Source organism: Falco rusticolus, chromosome 1, assembly GCF_015220075.1.
Source record: "Falco rusticolus isolate bFalRus1 chromosome 1, bFalRus1.pri, whole genome shotgun sequence".
In the NCBI taxonomy this organism is placed as follows: Eukaryota; Metazoa; Chordata; class Aves; order Falconiformes; family Falconidae; genus Falco; species Falco rusticolus.
This window is the reverse complement of record NC_051187.1, coordinates 58,322,109-58,340,388: the sequence shown is the minus strand read 5'-3', so window position 1 is coordinate 58,340,388 and position 18,280 is coordinate 58,322,109. Positions and strand designations below refer to the sequence as shown.

General features: G+C 42.6%; 1 protein-coding gene across 1 annotated transcript in view; it reads left to right on the top strand.

Moving 5' to 3' along the window:
- Positions 1 to 1,964: 1,964 nt before the first annotated feature.
- The window catches only part of DKK2 (dickkopf WNT signaling pathway inhibitor 2), a 44,227-nt gene continuing 27,911 nt past the window's right edge, over positions 1,965 to 18,280 (top strand). Inside the window, exon 1 of the mRNA XM_037380723.1 lies at positions 1,965 to 2,581. Within this exon, the coding sequence (XP_037236620.1) occupies positions 2,324 to 2,581 (258 nt within the window). The 5' untranslated portion in view covers positions 1,965 to 2,323. The remainder of the gene's footprint in view (positions 2,582 to 18,280) is intronic.

The following is an 18,280-nucleotide window of genomic DNA, read 5'->3' as shown; positions in this document are numbered from 1 at the left end:
GTCTGAAATCAACTGTTAATAAAATTGCTTCCAGCTTCAAAGCCAGTAAATGTGAGCTCATTTGAAGCCCAAGCCAGAGCAAAGGTCATGTTCTGTAGAACAATTTAAAATCAAATCTGGTATTGGGGGCTGATATGTCATTTCATTTGTTATTTTAAAAAATAAAATAAAAATCAGTAGTAATTGCCTAAAGTAAGAGATCATTAGATAAAGATTTAAAAAAATAAATCTGCCCTGTGAGATGGGATTAAATCCTCCCAAAGAATTCTAAGGTTTGAGCTGTGGAAAAAGCTGTAAATTAATCTACTCTTTGCAAGATGCTCTGTTTAATACAATACAAGCCCTAACATGAGAACACGTTGCTAGCAGTCACATGTCGATAGACAACATTTTATAAAACTTACCCAAGGTGGTGTGGTTCATGGAGTACTCCCTGCAGAGAGCAACTAAGACCCCAGGACGGCTTCTGCTGACTGAGTGGGAGTAGAAACACTGGAGGCCAGGAGTGCCCAGCTTCTTGCCTTAGCAACTTCCTTTTCCGTGGCTGTTAATTCAGAAGAAATGAAATTTCAGGTGTGCATTTCTTCTTCACTCCTTCTGCCACGTAAAGAGGTAGCGTAACTGGAAAGGATAACTGGTGAGATGCTTAGAGGAGGGACCCCTTGGGAGAGGTGGTAAACGTGAAAATTCTCTGTACTGTTCCCAGCCAAGGTAACGTTCGTACATGAACCTGTGGGACAGCAAGAGGGCTGCTCCTCTCACCATCTTTTTTTCCCTCCACCCCACTTTCACATGTTCAGGGGAAAGACAAGGGCTTGTAGCTGCGCAGTACACAAGTGCCCCATAGTGATGTCCTCTGCACTAAATCTTTTGCAGGTAACAGGGAAAAGGAAAGAGCTGGGTTTACCCAGTTCTGCTAATTTTGTGCTCCGCGTGCCTGTTTTTTCTCCGTGTACCTTTCTTTTTCTGAAACACAGTGTTCTGGCGCTGCGGCAGGGAGCTGCAAGTGCCTTGGAGCGTGTGGGTGTAGTTATTAGCACCTGGATGTTTTTGAGCGATCAGATGCGTGTGCACGTCAAGGACACGGAGCAGGTGGCTGCACAGTAAGTCTCTGGGGTGGGCAGTGGCACTGCGGTACTAGAGGTGTTACGTTTAGGAGTAGCGCGGTGCGTTAGTGGCTGGACGTGCCCTTTAGCTGGGCAGCGGGCTGCAGGCGCGGCTGCCAGATTTGGCAGGTTTGCGCCAGCCCCTTACTCGTACCGCAGGCAGGAGTAACGCGCTCTGCGCCTCTGAGCATTTCGGGGAGCCGGAGCAACTCCACCCCCTGCTCCGGGGGGCAGCGCCGTGTGGGGAGCCGGCCGGCACCCCTACCTCGGGGCTGGATGCCGGCGCCGTGCGGCCCGGGCCGGAGGGACGGGGAACCCCCCAGACCGGGGGTGGGACTGGCGGGGGGACGCGACGGGAGGGGGCGAAAGTGGCTGCGCGGCGCGTCCCTCCGCTGGGCTGGGGCGAGGGGACACCCGCCGGCGGCTGTAATAATAAGGGGGGCAGCGAGAGCCTGCCGGGGACCCCCGAGTGCCCGCCGGGGGTCTGCCCCTCGGCCCCGGCGCCCCCGTGGCGGGTGGGGGCCAGCCCCGGGTCCCTGCTCTGCCCGCTCCGCCGGAGCCCCCGGCCCCGCACCGGGCGGGAGGAGGAGGAGGAGAGCGGGCGCTTTCACTCCTGCTGGCTGCAGAGGCTGAGGCAAAAGACAGAAAAAGAAGGAGGAGGGGAATAAAAAGTCAAGAGAGGGGGAGAGAGAGTGAGAGAAAACTAAGCCCAGCTTTTGCCGGTGCTGCTTGGATTGGATCTGGTTTGAGTTTCCTCTCTGCTGGCTTGTGCGGCGGGAGAGGAGGAGTGGGGGGAAGGAACTCCGCGCTCCCTCCCTCCCTCCCTCCCTCCCTCTTCCTCTGAAGCTCAAGCAAACGCGCTGGTGGGGAGCTGCCCTGGGTGCAGTTGCCTCGTAGCTTATTGCTCTCAGTTATTAAAGAACCGCCTGGACTTCTTGAGGACCTGGAGGAAAAAGCCATCGCTTCACAGACCCGATAGTTGCTCAGTGCCTATAGACTTGACACATCTTTTTCCTAGGAGATTCTTTTTTTAAATTATTTTTCTCCCGTGTCTCTCAGAACAGCAGTTCCTTGAGTGTGTGGCATTGAAATCCGTTGCTTCGTTAACAACTTTGGGAGATACTTTTCAAAACTTTTTTCCCCCCCTCTCTTTTGTTTTCTTTGCCTTAAAAAAAAAAAAAAAAAAAAAAAAGCTAATCCTATTGGGGGGAGGGGAGATGATCGTGCTGATGTGGAATAAGTGCTCCTGCTGTCTCCTCTTACTAGCCGCGGTCCTGATCGTGGAGAGCTCCCAGCTAGACAGCTCCAGCTCCAAGGTGAACTCCATCAAGTCCACCCTGATGGGGGAGGCTCCAACTCAGGCAACCAACAGATCTGCAGGCATCCACCAGGGACTGACGCTTTCTAGCAGTAAGAAGGGCAAAATGCTAGAGCAGATGGGAAAACCTCCCAAGCACTATCACCGGCAAGGAGAGGTAGGACATCGCTTCATTGCTCGAGTGTCTTGTCCGTCTGCGTGCTATATGCAAATAATTGCTAGTCTTGCCCTCACATTGTTTTCAGCACTTTATAGTGTTTAATTAATTAATTTACTTCATTGGGATTGTCTGGGACAATATCATCTCATAATTGGTGTTAAGAACTGTGCGAATGGGAGTTGGAAGGTTTTAAACCTTTCATTTTTCTCTGTCGGATGAATACCTGATGGAAGAAAGAGTAACCGAAAAAACTGTAATCTTCAGCATTTCTCTGACTCCTTCAAAGGGCTGCTAGAAGTAAAGGAAGACATTTCTTGTCATTCTTAGACACTAAGTGAACTGAATTTCAATAGGTGAGGAAAATTTGAGCATGAAGCGAAAACTGTGTTTGCGGCAGTGAAACAAGATTGGTTTTAAAAGTCACACCTAGAAAGTTGATCTCTGTTGTCTTTCTCCACGGTGAGAATAAAATACTGTCCCAGTGGTATAGTTTAAGGCACATTCATTTGCTTAATATGACAGAAAATAAGTTCCTTGTCCAGAACATGCTCCAGTGGTTGTGGAAGTTACGTTTGGTTATGTCTAGTTGAGATAAGCAGGGAGTAACAGCCCTGAATTTGAAGTTTGAATGTTAGGAAGAAAGAAAAGATTATAGAAACTTTATGAAAAAAAGACCCTGAGTTGTATATGCAGGCATCTTTCCTCTCTACTCTGCTTGGAATCTTGGAAGTCTGATAGAACATTATCTTTGTTCAACTATCTTTGCGGTAAACTCTAAAGCAGCATTTTAAGCCATCAGTTCTCTACTTCCTTATCAAGTCTCAACTTGGATGGTATGAATGTTGCACATTGTGGTGTTGAAGGTTGTAGTCTTCAGAAAGTACAGATTTTATACTACTGGGTATTATTAGTACCTCCAAATACAGCTGCTTTTCATAAACAAGAAACAGTGTAGCAGCAAGGGAGCTGCCAACAGCACTAAAAAGGCAAAACACTCAACGCCTGAAGTGTCTGTATCTTGCCTACATTTTCCTTAAGGCAGCAGAGAAGCTGCAAATGAGTGAAAGGTAATCCACTACATTTGCTAAAGTCTGTCACATCAGCTTCCTAATAATTGAATGTTATCATTTGGGTTTGTGTGCAGGCATAACAACAGTGGTGGTAGTTTTGGGTTTTGCGTGTGAGAAATTTGTTTTTAATCTGCTCCAAGCTTTCTTTCCCTAGCCACTCAATTGTTGTATAATTTACCCAGAATCTGGTTGCCTCTCCTTACCTCTGAGCAGTTTAGTAACAGATGCTGTGCTGAAGTTTCATATTACTGAAGCACTGTGCTCTTTTCTAGTGCACGTTGCAATAATTCCTATGTTAAATCACCTTGAGGAAATACAGGAGCATGGGACCATTTCTTATGTGTTCTCCCTGGGCTTTCTTTTGTTTTCTGTGTATTCACAAAAAACCAATATATAAGACCTATCTTCCTCCTGAGTGTTATCTCTGCCTCATGAGTTTCAGTGTGGGTTCTTGTGGGGCTGCGCTGTACAGCCCCAAACACAATATATAATTTTTGCCTCTTGGGGAAGTCTTGCTGCCTTTCCCTATGTGCAACATCTTTAGCACTTCAATGTGTATTCAGCACAATGTTGAGAATGATTGATTATAATTCACCCAGTTCCTGGAAAACAGGTTGCACTGCCCACCAGTCGTACTTGCAAGATTTGCCCCTTGCCAACCTGGATTGTTTGCTGGGGACTTCTAGTTACTGGCATGAACTCACAAGGTACACTGCAAGTCAGAGACAACACTGTAAGTATCTGTAATGGTAGAAGAGGTGGCATGCATGTTAAGATGTCCCGTTTGTAGCACAAGCAAAGACCCCTGGAGAATCAGCGACTTTGCCTCTCAGGGAGCAAAGCCTGACCTCCCGTCAAGGGCTGTCAGTGCTGGTTCCACCCTCCCTGGGACTCCATCCCTGGCTTCTGCACAGGCTCATGCAGATATAGTCCACGTAAATGTTTTCAGCCATCTGCCTGAAGCAACACAATTAACACAGAACTACAATAAAAAGAAGAAAAGAAAGGAAGAGAATAGAAAAACAAACAAAAAAAACCCTTTTGTGATAATTCTTTATCTTTAGTAATACTTCCAGTTGCGGGGTTGGTAAACTGCTGCATTTTTTAACAGCAGTGTCACACGTCTCAACGAATTAAGACATGAAATTTTCATAATTTTGTTTTAAAGTATCCTCATATTAAGTTAGTACATGATTTGTTTAGATTATGGGACTTTGTGCTGAAGTTTTGCATGCTGTTTGCTAAAAGAACAGGTTTATGCTTTTCTTCCTAAAACAATCTATTGCATTAGTTGAATTTATAATGTGTCAGAAGTGGGAGTACCTTTTATATCTTGGTAACATTAAATGGTGAGCTCAGCATCTTGTTTACAACTAGGAAATAGTCTTAGTAGGGACCAAGGATATGCAGCTTAAAAGAAAATTAATAGAATTTTGCTGTATCAGCTCTGAGCTGTGCGTTCAAGTCTCTGCAGATATATGTAGTGGAAATCAGAGGGCTCTCGCTAAAACTGATGAAAGACCATCAGCCAGCAACCTATTTGCTTATTCGGTATGGTAAACTAATGCACTTTCAGAACATTTCTCTAACATGTTAATGTAAGAGTTTCAATTATGTTAATTCTCAGGACTAGGAGCAACTTGGGGGTCTTTAATCAGCAATAAATCATAAGATACAATAGTTCATGGCTTATCTAGAGTGCTGATATATTTCAGCTGGTAGTGTCAGTGCTTCTGCCCAGAAAGAGAAGGTCCAGCACTCCTTCATCAGGCAAAGTTCCAGTTCAAATTAATGAAAATACTCACAGGAGCAAAGCAAGCTGATCCCGCTTGCTGGAGGGACTGGCAGAGAAAATGTGGATTTTAGTAAGACTTGCATTTTTATGTCTTTCTGAGGAATATTATATATTTTCTGTTCTTATTCCCTTTACTACCTTGGATCAGTAGAGAATAGAAGCACTGACAGGCTAAATCAGTGAGATTTCACTGTCTTCGCTTTCTTCACAGTCACTCCTGTTTTCTCCTTTCTGCAAACCGTTAATGTTCCCCCAATTTCACAGAGAATTGGAAAGTACCTACAGCATTTGCACACGGGAAAAATATGCTCTGAAATAGGAGTGTACAGTGCATGTTAGACTGGGTTACTTTTTTGGGGGGGCAGTACTATATAGTGTCTGCCATCAATTTCCTTTCAAAACTTGATTTAGAGAAATGGCTTCTAGGAACAGCTAACACTTCAGTACTGTAGCCACTCTGAGAAATTGTTCTGGATATATAATCTTTCTAGATAAATATGATACGGTAAATAGGATCATATATGAAAAAGGACAGATTAGCAATGATGGTGGCTTAGATTTTCTGCACGTTGGCTACAGCTTCCATTGTGTTAGGGCAAGCTCTTCCGTGTAAGTGCTCTTGCTCAACTATAGAGATGCAATTTGAAATGGAAAATCCCACGTACCGTAGCTGTGAGTGAAAGGCATAGCCATTCCATAAATTCCTGAATGATGGCTCTGTAGCATCTTTAATTCACTTCACCATCTTTTTGACTGCTTGCCTCTGGATTATAGTCCCCTCTCCTCTCTGAGGCTTGTCTCCTCCATCAGTGCTAGGGTCTGCATTCCTTCACAGTCAACCACCTTTAATGATCTCGTAGGCTGAGACCTACCAAACGTTATTTCTAGCCGTTTTCATTCTTTAATCCATGGGCGATATTATCTTCTGCCCTTTCCAAGTCCTGGCCACAAGCCATTGTTTCAGCTCTTTCCCCAGCAAGATGTGTCTCTTGTTCCCTTTGCTGCTGCATAGCTAGTTGAGTTTGTGCTTCCCACTGGGACTGTCCCTCCCACTTCCCCCACATGCACGAAGGGCGCAGCAGCGATGAAGGGAAGAGCTGGGACAGCCAAGAGAGGGGACCGGCACAACTGTGGGGCTGAGTAAGAAATGAGGTCTGGAAAAGGGAGAGAGGAGTGAAAAGCTGGGACAAGTTTTAGCACTGCAGAGGCACAATAGACAGATCTCAGATAAATCTTTCTATTCCAAATGTACTCTGTTTAAAATGTACTTTTTTTTGTTTAAACTCTATCGCAGCTTGAGCTAAGAGGCTTGAGACCACAGAAGCCAAACTAAAAAGGCATTAATCCAAATGGCTAAGTTGACACTGATCTCATACCTATCATCGCATGGACATACATGTGTTTCTTGAACAGGACGTAGTTACCCACAAGGACTTGCTAGAAAATGCTTGGATGATGCTTTGTAGCAAGTAAAACAGCATGAGATGTAGTAATTGACTGCAGTGCCCTGAGAATGTTACAATAAAATGTACCAAAGACACCAAAAATGTAACCACAATATCTTAAATAGCTAGCAACCAAGACAGTATAAATTATTTCTCCATGGAATTAAAAATAAATTAATTACAATACCTAGACATTACATCCAGAAACAGCTTGCTTTTTTTTTTTTTTTTTAATACTACTAATAAAAAACCAACAGAATTGCTAAATCTGCAGAGGTCACCAGAGAATGTGTTCTTTGCTCTTGCTGTTTGCTGTTAGGAATCTGGGAGGCATACTGGTTTACTGGCAGCAGTCTTGCTAAATAGCCGAGTGGCTTGTCTCTTGATTGCAAAAATGGGATGCAGAGTATTATCTCCTTCCTGGGTCATGCTTCATGTCCCCTTCAATTTGTTGTTATTATTTGACTTCTTCATATAGAGCAAAACCTCCTATAAAGTGGCTTTACTACAACTATTTCCTATTAATGTTGCATCAATGCCTAGAAAAGTTCCAGGACCTTGATGTGCTATTGGGTGTGCAAATACTTAGGAAGAGTCAGTCTGGAGAGTCTGTCAGAGTCTAAGGACAACACAAAAGATGATGAAGAATGATTACATTTTGCCCTCAGAAAAATGAGTCTGATTAACTCATTATGTTTGATTAACTGATGTTTTGCAGATGCAAATACAGCACAAGTTTAATTTCGATTTTAATTATCTCAACACCGGATGTATCTTGCAAGCACTTCATATCTCATGGTTTGTCAGTTGAGCCTTTGGTCCTTTTACAGTTGTACTTACAAATGCCTCACCCTGGAAATGTCGTTTAGGAGGAATTTAACTCTGCAAAGGAGGAGTCTCATGAAGCTCACGCTTCTGTTTGTTTCTTGAGCATTGCTTTCCTCTTCGGGTTTTGCGTATCTGAGGTTTTTTAAAGTATATCCAAACAAGTTTTATATGTATGTAAAAGTGTTAATTTGGACAACACCTTCAAAGCAGAAACCTTCCCTTCCTGCCTCGGCTTGCCAAGCTCATGCTACCCCTACATTTACACACTGGTTGTGGCTGGCAAAAGTCAGGGTGTAGTGGGCTGGACTTGGAGGCAGCAGCCCCCACTTGGCTCCATCCTCGGCACATGGCTTGTCACCACGTCCTGCTCCTGGGGAGCTTCGTGTTGGTGTCAGCACTGCAGTTGTTAGACATTTGATTTGAGGAGCTGAAGTTTGTATGTCACTGCAGAAATGGGGAAGAAAACCAGAAGCTGCCTCTGCTTTTCCTGCATCAGTAAAACTAGGTGTATTTTAGATATTTTTAAAATATTTATTTTTTTTCTTTTAGAACTGAGGATAATTCTTTGGGTATCCTTGTTTTACAGTGTTATGTTCTAGGCCGTGTTTCTGGTACTTTTAGGTTGAAAACAGCTTCTATGAGCTTCATATTCATGGATGTGAAAGGCCCATACAAAAGCTAGGAAGATCAGAAGGTTTGTTTTGTTACTTTTTAAAAATTAATTTTGCCTGCAAAAGTTTTTATTTCTACTAGAGAACACGAATATTAATCTCTTCTTTTTTGATCAGTTATAGGATGCGCAATGACTGTATGTGTCCCCAAAGGTTGCTTTTCTTCACTATAATTTTCCCCTTTCTGATTGAAAGGCAATCAATGGAAAATTTCATGAACACAAAGCAATTTTCAAATCGCAATGAAATGCAAAAATAAGTGAATTTGTGATACTTCCAAGTTCATTGCAGAATCCTTTGTTCAAGAATGAGCTACAGAAAGTAGTGTTAGAGAGAGAGAGATGGCATAGAAGGATACATATGGTCATACTAAATGGCCAAAGCACAGCGATTTTCAAATAAAATAATGAGTTTTGTTCATCTCAGTTACAGTATTGATGGGATCAGCCCTAATCCCATCTATGATTTATACAGTTGTGTTCACACAAACAGAACTTGAGTTATGAAAATTAATGGATGTGAACACAGTGGGGATGGGGAGTTCACTCATTTAGCAGCTATTTTGTTCTTAGTAAAGGAAAGACCAGGGCAACGCTACAAAAAAGAAAATCAAGTTTAAGAGTTGTTGGATTTTTTCCCCCTCAAAGTGCATAAGCACACAGTTCAGCCTCTTGGGACTTTCTTAAAGCTAAGCTTTGATATGATTGAATTTTCATATGCACAGTAATGAATCTTGGAGACATGCATGTTGCACATATGTAGTGCAAATGGCACTGGTTTAGCATTTTTAGCAGTTAGCGAAGGTGGACTGTTCTGCACATGCTTGGGAATGAGGTGTTGCTTCACTCTGGAAGCCCTCTGCCTCATTCTCTGTGCATCATGTAAGTGTGAATCAGGCTGTGCATGCTTTTAAAAGTGTATTTATCGGTCCAGTGAATGAGCAGACAGGGTTCAGTTCTACACATTTTGGCAGCTTGCGTTGAGTAGAAGCAGTGACTTGCTGTCAGTGTGATCTCTTCCCTGCAAGTCTGAAATACCTAAAGCGGAGATCTCTTAAAAGGAATTGCAAACGGAGTATGTTTATGTTGCAGCAGGAAACTTTTACTCTTGGAATCTCATTCTTAGCTAGAATGGCATCAGGGAAAGTAATGCATCTGATGGGGACGATGCTCCTTTATTTTTCCTTTTGCACAGAGCAGGGTAGTTTCCAGAATTTTTTCTTTTGCTATGTGTTCTTACAGGAAGTGGTGCACCTCTTCTTGACAGCCTGCAAAGGTCCTAAAGCTGGACATTTTGCTGTAAAACAAGGTCTCTGGAAGCCAAGGAGAGAACCGTATGTAAAACCACTGACAGAAATACAAAATGCTAGTTCTATCTAGTAACTGCTTTAGTTGGCATTAACTTAGTTAAATTAATTCTCAGAAGTATCAGAAAAATTTAGACTGTGTAAAAAAAAATAATAGAAAAAAGGTACTGACAGATATGCTACCATCTTGTATTTACCCTCTTTTGCTTCTGTATGACTTTCTCCCCTTCTTTTAGCATTTTTTTTTTTTACAGCAAAAATCTAGTGTTTCATGAAGTACAGCCACGGTACTCTAGATGGCCAGTCAAGTGTTCATGTCAGCTCAAAAGAAGCCATAGAAATCTAGGACCTGGGCTTGGGTCCCACCTCAAATAGCTTGTTTGCTGAAGTCACTACTGAAAATAGATTTTGGGCTTCCCAATGCTGCAAGTTCTAAGGAGGACTGCACCTGCACCCACTCTTACAGCTAGATTTGCTGGCATGCCTGAGTGCTTTCCCTGATTTTCTTACCGTGGGTGTGTCCATATGGACCATAACACAGAGATGCTTTGGCTTATATGGTCTCTATTCAGGGTGAGTTTTTATAGAGCATGAGTTTAAAGGAGGAAAAACCTCTTTCCAATATGACATAGAGCTGCAAGCAAGAGATTGTGTTGGGGAGCCTTGGGCTTGGCAGAGAGTTTGCCTTCACAGTGTGTCTTCGGTAGCAGCTGAGTGAAAAACAGCCAAATGAAGCTTCTGTTGTTCTGACCTGGCAGGGCTAGCACAGGCTGCAGAACGTGCTGTATTTCTTTGTTCCTTTGCTTTCATCTTGAAAACGAGAGAGCAGAGCCTGCCTCCCATCCAGTTCATTGTGAATTTCCTGGGAGACTCAGGATCTTAAAAGAGAAAAGTTTTTGTTTCTATCTTGTGGAGCATTGGGTTGTCCAGGACACAGAGTCAGATCTGTGGATCTCCTACTTCTCCTCTGGTAGGAGGAGTACTGAGGTGGATACTTACTTTCTTTTTCAAACATAATCTCCCCTGTCATTCTTCAGGCAGGAGGGAAGAAGAGAGGAGATGTCAAATGACCATTTCCTCCTTCAGAGGTAGACAGGACAACGGCATTCCATACCAAAGAAGGAGTTACAAATTGTGATTAAATAGTTAATGTACAGCTTTCACATAGAGAGAGAGCATATGGTGGGTAACATGAAGGGATAATCATAATGGAAGAAGCAGAAGGGAAGAAAAAGCTGGCTACCATCCTGTGCTTGCGTCAGGGAACGGGGTGACCATTTGGCAGGCTAGAGCAGGTGGCATGGCTGGTATGTTCTCTGATGATAAATTCATGGGAGATAAACAGCGTGGTGTCATTAGTCTTCTCTTTGTGGGGGCATTATCTCATTAACTCCCTGGGGTGATGGGAGCCACCAAGTAGATGTGAAGACTGTTTCCTTTATTTAGCATAGCCTGAAAGTTTTACCAGACTTGTCATTCTTAAATTTCAGTTTGCCATCCACTCAGGTAGCAATAATTATACCATCTGACCCACGTAACCAACCACATGCCCTAATGTCTGAGCTGAACACTATGGGGTTGCCCAGCAAGACTGCAAGTTGTTCCTCCAGACTGACTCAGTTCCTATTACTCCCCCAAAAGCTACATTTGAAATGTATATAATTCATAACCACATAATTCAACCAACTTGTGTGGTGGGGAGAGAAAGTGGATGTGGGTCAGAACTGAAGAATGGAAATCCTGGGAGCTGTGGAAGGACTGGGAAACCAGGGGGTTGCCACACCTTTGCCAGGGTGGAGCCAAGTTTTGATGCTGTCTTGTGTGTCATAGTTAGGGTTAATGAGGAAAACTGCCTATCAAAACTTAGGCTTAAAAGTCTACTTTATATTTTGATGGAGGGGCTAAACTGCTTAGCTGCATAAATTGTCTGAATTGTAATTGTTTGAATAAATAGAGGGTTTTTGAAATGCTGTTCAGGAATGCTTGCAATCTTCTGTGCTTGGTTTTGTCGCTGTTGCTATCTTACAGACATCCCACTCCTCGCCAAGGAAATGGCTTTTTAACAAGAAGAATCCTCTGGAAATTACTTTCTGAGGGGGTCCTTGCCACAGCAGCTGCAACAAATTGAAACTGAAATTCAGTTCCAATTGTTTTTTATTACTAAAAGGATAAGTGACCAAGTGAATACTTGTATTATAGCTTCACGACAATTTATTAAGTATCAAATTGTAGTGTGTGGTGGTGTCTAACCAGAAGATTAAGGTTTTCTCCATGGAGGGAAATTTCTCTCAGACTTTGTACCAGTGCTTACGCTGAAAGAGGCTGCGGAGGTCTTGCCGATCCCAAACTGTCCTGTGGTTAGGCCAGATTAAAGGTTTCCTTCCACGGAACCTTCCATTGAGCCAGTGATGTCAGTGCAAGCAGTGTACAACCAGCACGAGGCAGCCCAAAAGAGAAGTCATGGCACTGCAGTCCAGTGTGTGCTGATCCACTCCCCACTGCGTAAACAAGTCCCTGGGGGACATTTTCTGAGCAAGCTGGTTTTAAGTAGCAGCATAGCTTTAGCATAGTTCAGATTATGTTAATTGGGAAGCATTACTGCGTGATTTTCCACATAAGCAACATGGAGTCCAGGGAGGTCAAGGAAGGATGGAGTAAAAACTTTGGATGGTACAGACTGCTTCCTTGTGTCTTTGAGCAGGGTTTGCTAGCTGGAAACGAGTCACAGGTCCACTTGCCTTCCCCTCAGCCTCCCTGCTCCAACTTCAGGGTCATAAAGGTAGATGAAGGACTCTAGAGAAGCGACTAGCAGGGGAAAGAAGATGCATCTTTTATTACATGGGAATAGGAGGTTCTACATTTTGGTATTGCACAAATATATAAAATGTATTAGTGCAAAATTTTCTAAGGACTTCAGAGGTAGGAACTCAGACTTTCTTAGCCCGTATTTATATGCATAAGAAAATCTTGGTTTAAGTATTATCTAAACAACAGTGATAGAGATAAATCATAAATCAAAATGCATTAATATTATTTTTGAAAATGCAAGAGCTTTTTTTATCTTTGCATTTCAATAGAAGTATAGAAGAAACAGCTGGCTAGAGCACTGACATGGGACAGTTATCAGGTGGTTGGAAGAATGAGTTTGAAAGTCAAAGTTTCATGTTTAACTTTTCCCTGCTTGCTTTCCTGGTTTGCCAAACAGGGAAAGACATATTTGGCCCTGTGCTTGACAGGAATTTTGGATGGCTTTATTAAAAAACATTTGTAAAATGTTTAAAGACCTTCATGCATGGAGAAGCCTGATAGGCAGAATATGTTAATTTGAAATGTAATGTCAGTTACTGGTGCACTTCAATGGATTCAGGTTATGCAGGGTTTAAATACGAGACAGCAAAACTAGAGGCACTCTTTAGTCCCTGGGAAAGCAGATTTTCTGATGAGCTTCACGGGTCAGGTTCCCTCCTTCCCCAGGCACGCTGGCCTTACTGTCACTGCTGTAGGTTTGGGATTTTGGTTTTGTTTTGTTCATTACAGTTGCAAGGATGGTGCCTTTTCTTAAACACTGTCCTCTTAAGTTATCAGTGAAAGATAGATAAGAGAATCTTTATTACAGGCACACATGTGCACCGCAGGTGTGAAGGGAGCTCTTAAACTGTTTATGAGTGCACAAAGCCCCACGAACAAAGCAGCAGAAAAGAATGTTGTCATTTTAAGGAAAAATATGTTTTAAGGCCCTGTTAAAAATAAAGCCAAAAAGGAATAGCGAATGGGCTGCAGATTGCGTAACAAGGATTAGCACTGTGAAAATCTTTATATTTTCTGAACAGGTATGTATCACAGACAGGGCCAGCGAGCCCAGATGCCACTTGACACTTGCAGAGCTATCCACTTTCAGGCTTTTGTCTCAGTGAGTTACCCACGACGCCCCCACCCCCGCAATAGGAACAAATGGACAAAGAGTAGGACAGCACTGTCTTGGCTCTGTTCTAAAGGTTTTAGATGAATAGAAGTCAATGCATACGTTGTATGAACAGGTATGATAGTGAGGTGCGAGTTCTAGGTCTGGGGTGCAGTTGTCACTCTTGAACGTGGTGGGGCTAAAGTCTATTTTACAGCTAAAAGGTCAGAACAGAAGGGTCAAGGATGGGAAAATGGGAGAAAACCCGTTATCTTCTATAGCAGCCATATGATGATATCTTCACTTGTTCAGGAACAGCTTTCAGGTCCACTGAGGGGAACGTCCCTAATGGTGGTGACAATTCAGTACTGAAAGAAGTGATGTAACTCAACTCCCCTCCAGCACTGTTTCCCAGCAGATGCACCAAAAAAATGTGGCCACAGATGCAAGCTCATGCTGGCCAGAAATGCCACACTTTGGCTCCTTACTCTGCAAAATGTGCTGTCTCATTGCCCGTCTTATCCTAGAAAAGCCACATGCTTCTGCGCAGAAAGCCATCTCAAAGGTTGGGCCCTGTTTATAGATAGGATGAATCTGAAGGACATTTATGTACCAAACTCCCTGAATGTTTTCAGTGGGAATTAGGTTCTGCATGCCTTTAGGGAGTGGGATCATGGCATTTTCCACACAGGAGAGGAATTCTGCTCAGAGGAAATCATCCGGTTGAGACTCCCTTACTGGAAAGCAAGCTTGAGGACAAGGAGCTCTCGCATCTTTCATCGCCTATGTAAGACAGTCTGCATTTGGTCATCAGAATAATTTATTGTAATTATTATCACAGAAGAAGTTAAATCAGAATAATTTACGCTCTTCCCTCAAGATGAAATAATGATATGAAAGATCAGTGATATATCTAGGTCTAAGGTACCAGGCACAGTTCTTCTGGCCTCTCTGTATGGGTTTCGATCTCCATCCAGAGTAACCCTTTTCTTAAAGCAGCGCTTTTTTTTTTTCAGTGTAAAACTGGACAAGGATGCAGAGATGTTGCAAGCAGAGCTGTAGCGTTTCTCTTTAATGAGCCTCTTCCTGACCCACCCTATGTAAAGCAGTTGACACATCATGTGTTGTGCAGCTGGGACGGCTACCCTGGCACATGTATCTCACACATGAACGTATTCAATGTGGCCTTTTGGAAGCATCGGACCCATGCTGTTCTCCAGAGATGTATCTAAGTCATTTCCCAGATACTGTGGATATAGCAGCGGTAGGAGCAAAAGCTGAAGTAGAATTTACTAACTCAGATTTAGCTGATTCTGTGAAAACAGATTGCACAACAGGGACTGACACTCAGTTTCTGGATTTGATTTCCTATCTTTCCCTGATTTAACCTCCAGTGCTCCTTCTGGCTGTTGGTCAGGATTCATGTCTCAGGTTGTAGATTTTGTGCGTGTGTGGGTTTTTTGGGGGGGGGGGTTGGGGAGGTTGTTGTTTTGGAGGGATTTTTTGGTTGCTTTCTGTAATGCAAGACTTTTGCGAGGCAACACTTTAAATTTGAATTTTACCCCTTGACTGAAGGGCAGACCAGTTTCTATGAGATGCCAGCTGGAGGGCTGTTTAGGTGGCACAGGGTGGAATTTCAGCCAGAATGATCCACACTGCTGAAACAGCATGAGCAGATAACACCAGCCATGAACACGGTTTGTACACTGTCAGTGGTACCACACATGTCTGTGTTACTGCAGGACAGGGAGCTCGGCTGCTCCTGGTGCCGTTGCGTTCACTGGAAGTCTTTGTGCTCGTATGCTTTGACCACTTGTTAGTAAAATATCACACTGCTTTTACTTTTGATCCCCTTCTGTCCTAAATGACCCTATTGGCAGGAAATTAATTTAAACAGTAGCTACTAAAAGACATTTTGTGAACATTTGCTTCTTCTAAAGTTTATTTTCACAGTGTGTTTCACCTGAATATTTTCCAGAACAAAAAACCTCAAACACTCTGCTGTCCTGGTAACATGTGCGAGGGTGAGGCTTCCCTCTTCATTCCAGCCTAAATCACAAAACACTCTCTTAATACACATCCTTAATCATATTTGTAAAGATAACATTAAGGTTAATGTTTCAAAACAGCACTCTCTTAACAGCCTAATGACAAATCAAAATCAAACGACACCATTTCTGGCAAGTAATTTACCAGTGCTCTTCAAATACTTGTGTGAATGGAGCTATAGCTCAAGTACAAAGAAACTGAGATGCCAAGGGATAAACCATTTCATAACTGATTAGAATAACTAGTGCCTGAGCAGTAGACAGGAAAAAATAAGCAGGACTAAACAGTCAGCTCTCAGAATGCAGCGTGTCCATAAGCAAAGTTGCACACAAATCTTTTAGAGACTGATGCTGTTCAACTTACTGGTAGATTGTCTGGAAAATGGGGGATTAGTGAGGCACAGAAGTTTTTAATGAAACTTATTCAGAACAGTACGAACTTAAACGGACTACAAAGAGTGAATTGCTGGGAATGTCAGTGTACTGAGCATCTTAGAAATAAAACCCAGAGCTAAAATTCCATTTCTATAGGTATAAAGCAATGTACATGGCATAATGTGATGGCAGTTAGGCACATACAGTGGTAACTGCTAAATTAGAGTCACTTCAGCTATCAGTTCATGGTGATGCAGCAGCAGAGAGAGGCAAATTTTTTGTATTTTTTTCAAAGTGCTAAGCAGGGTATCAGGCACTGGAAACAAAACAGAAGGCATTTTTGCACTACTACTAAGTTCATGGTGCTGAGTAACTGTTAAAAGGATGCAGAAGCAGTCAGGGTTAGATGGGGGACGAGGACAGCAGGGGTGATCAGAGCAACAGGAGAAATTAAATAGGATACAATGTTCCTGTTTGAAACATAGATGCCCATGGGAGAACAGGACAGAGATATAAAATAATAAAGAGTGAGGAAAAGGTGAGTGGGGAGCGATCAGTCAGGATTTGTCCTAGAAGAAGAGCAGAATGTGAAATTATCAGACAGCCAGGAGCTACTTTTTCATATTGTATAGCTCATTGCTGCATGATGCTGTGGGAGCCATATGGAACTACTCAAATGGAGATGAGACAGATGCAGAGACAAGAGATTGCACTGGTAGGTACTAAACACAGTGGTAATACTTCCAGCTTCAGATGTGTCTAAGCTGTTATTGGCTGAAGCTGGGAGAAATCCTTCTGTACTTGCCTGTGTTCTTACTCCTCGGAGTATTTGCAACTAGCAGGACACTGGCCTGACCACTTTGCTCTGACACATTATGGCAACTTTTATGTACTTATGTATTTTATCAATAATTTATTATGTTTATCAACATAATAGGTCAATATCAATTTTATTTTATCGATACCATAAATAATCCAGCTTGTTACCTCCATTTATCAGGAAACTTAGGCATATGTGTGTGGTTCAATGTAAGTGTTTGTGTTGTCTTGTTTACCTCAGTTAGGATGTGCATATATCAATATTAGGTAAGTACTTAACTACTTTGGTGGACTTGATCTTTGGGTCTAAGACAGTGGGCACTGATTTTCATATCCTCTGTAATGCCCATGGACATCAGTGTGAATACTCCCACAAACAGCTGTGTGGTTTGTTATCCAGAGAGACTTCTAGGCAAAATGTTAAATATTCCAAAGAGATTGCTGCAGTGAATGGAAAACATGACCATAATGAAATGGAAAAAAGAGGCTTAGGACAGATTTACAAAGTATGTAGCACGCACAAGTCGGGGGAGACATTTTCAAAGAATTTTCCTACCATTTAGTCAGCTACAGAAGTAAGTACTTTCAGAAAAGGGTCAGATTTTCAGATCATTCATCACTCAGGATGAAGGGTTTTGGTTTTGGGGGGTCTTTTTGCTTTCCTTTGTTACTTTCTTAAGCATTTTTTTACTCATGATTGAAATCTTCCCTCCCAATTTATCATTATACATAGGGCTGAGTATCTTCATACTTTACAGAAACTTCACAAATACATCCTGTAATTCTGTAGTTAGCTTCTATGGTAAACTCTGTATAACTCAGTGAATTGACTTAAATTTACCTTCAGAATCCACCTTCTTTTTCTTCTGCTCAGACTCTCAGCTGTTCTGCATGCACAGTTATCTTTGAAGGCAGAGTTTGCCATAGGCAAGGTCAGTAAACTTGGACCTGACAGCGGAGTGTCACTTCCTTGCTAGCTCATGCCCGAAGCAGCCAATACTTCCTCCTGCCTTTGGTGAAGTATATTCTAAGATGATGAAAATACACAACTCTGGAAGCAAAAATGAGATTTTCCTCTTTTAAATATACTCTTCATTTCAGTACTGCATTAATAGAACACTTTGCTAGTGCAAATTATATTTATCACCTCTGACGTTAGAACAGCCTTACAGCTTTTTAAAAAGTCTAACATACCAAAAGTTGCTACGGTTTTGATGGAAATTACTCTCGTGCCAGGGAAGTACAGGGTTGGTAGGCTCCATGTGCAAGTAGATGGAGACAGCTGAGGACAAAGAGCACAAGCATCTCCTCCTTTATCTTTCAAATCTATTTGACCAGAGATTTTAGGGAGCCTAAATAAAAGTCACAGCGTTATAAGTGCTGGCAGGGTGTGCGTCTTTCTCTGCTTTCACTGGATCTCCCTCTGCATCAGGCAGAA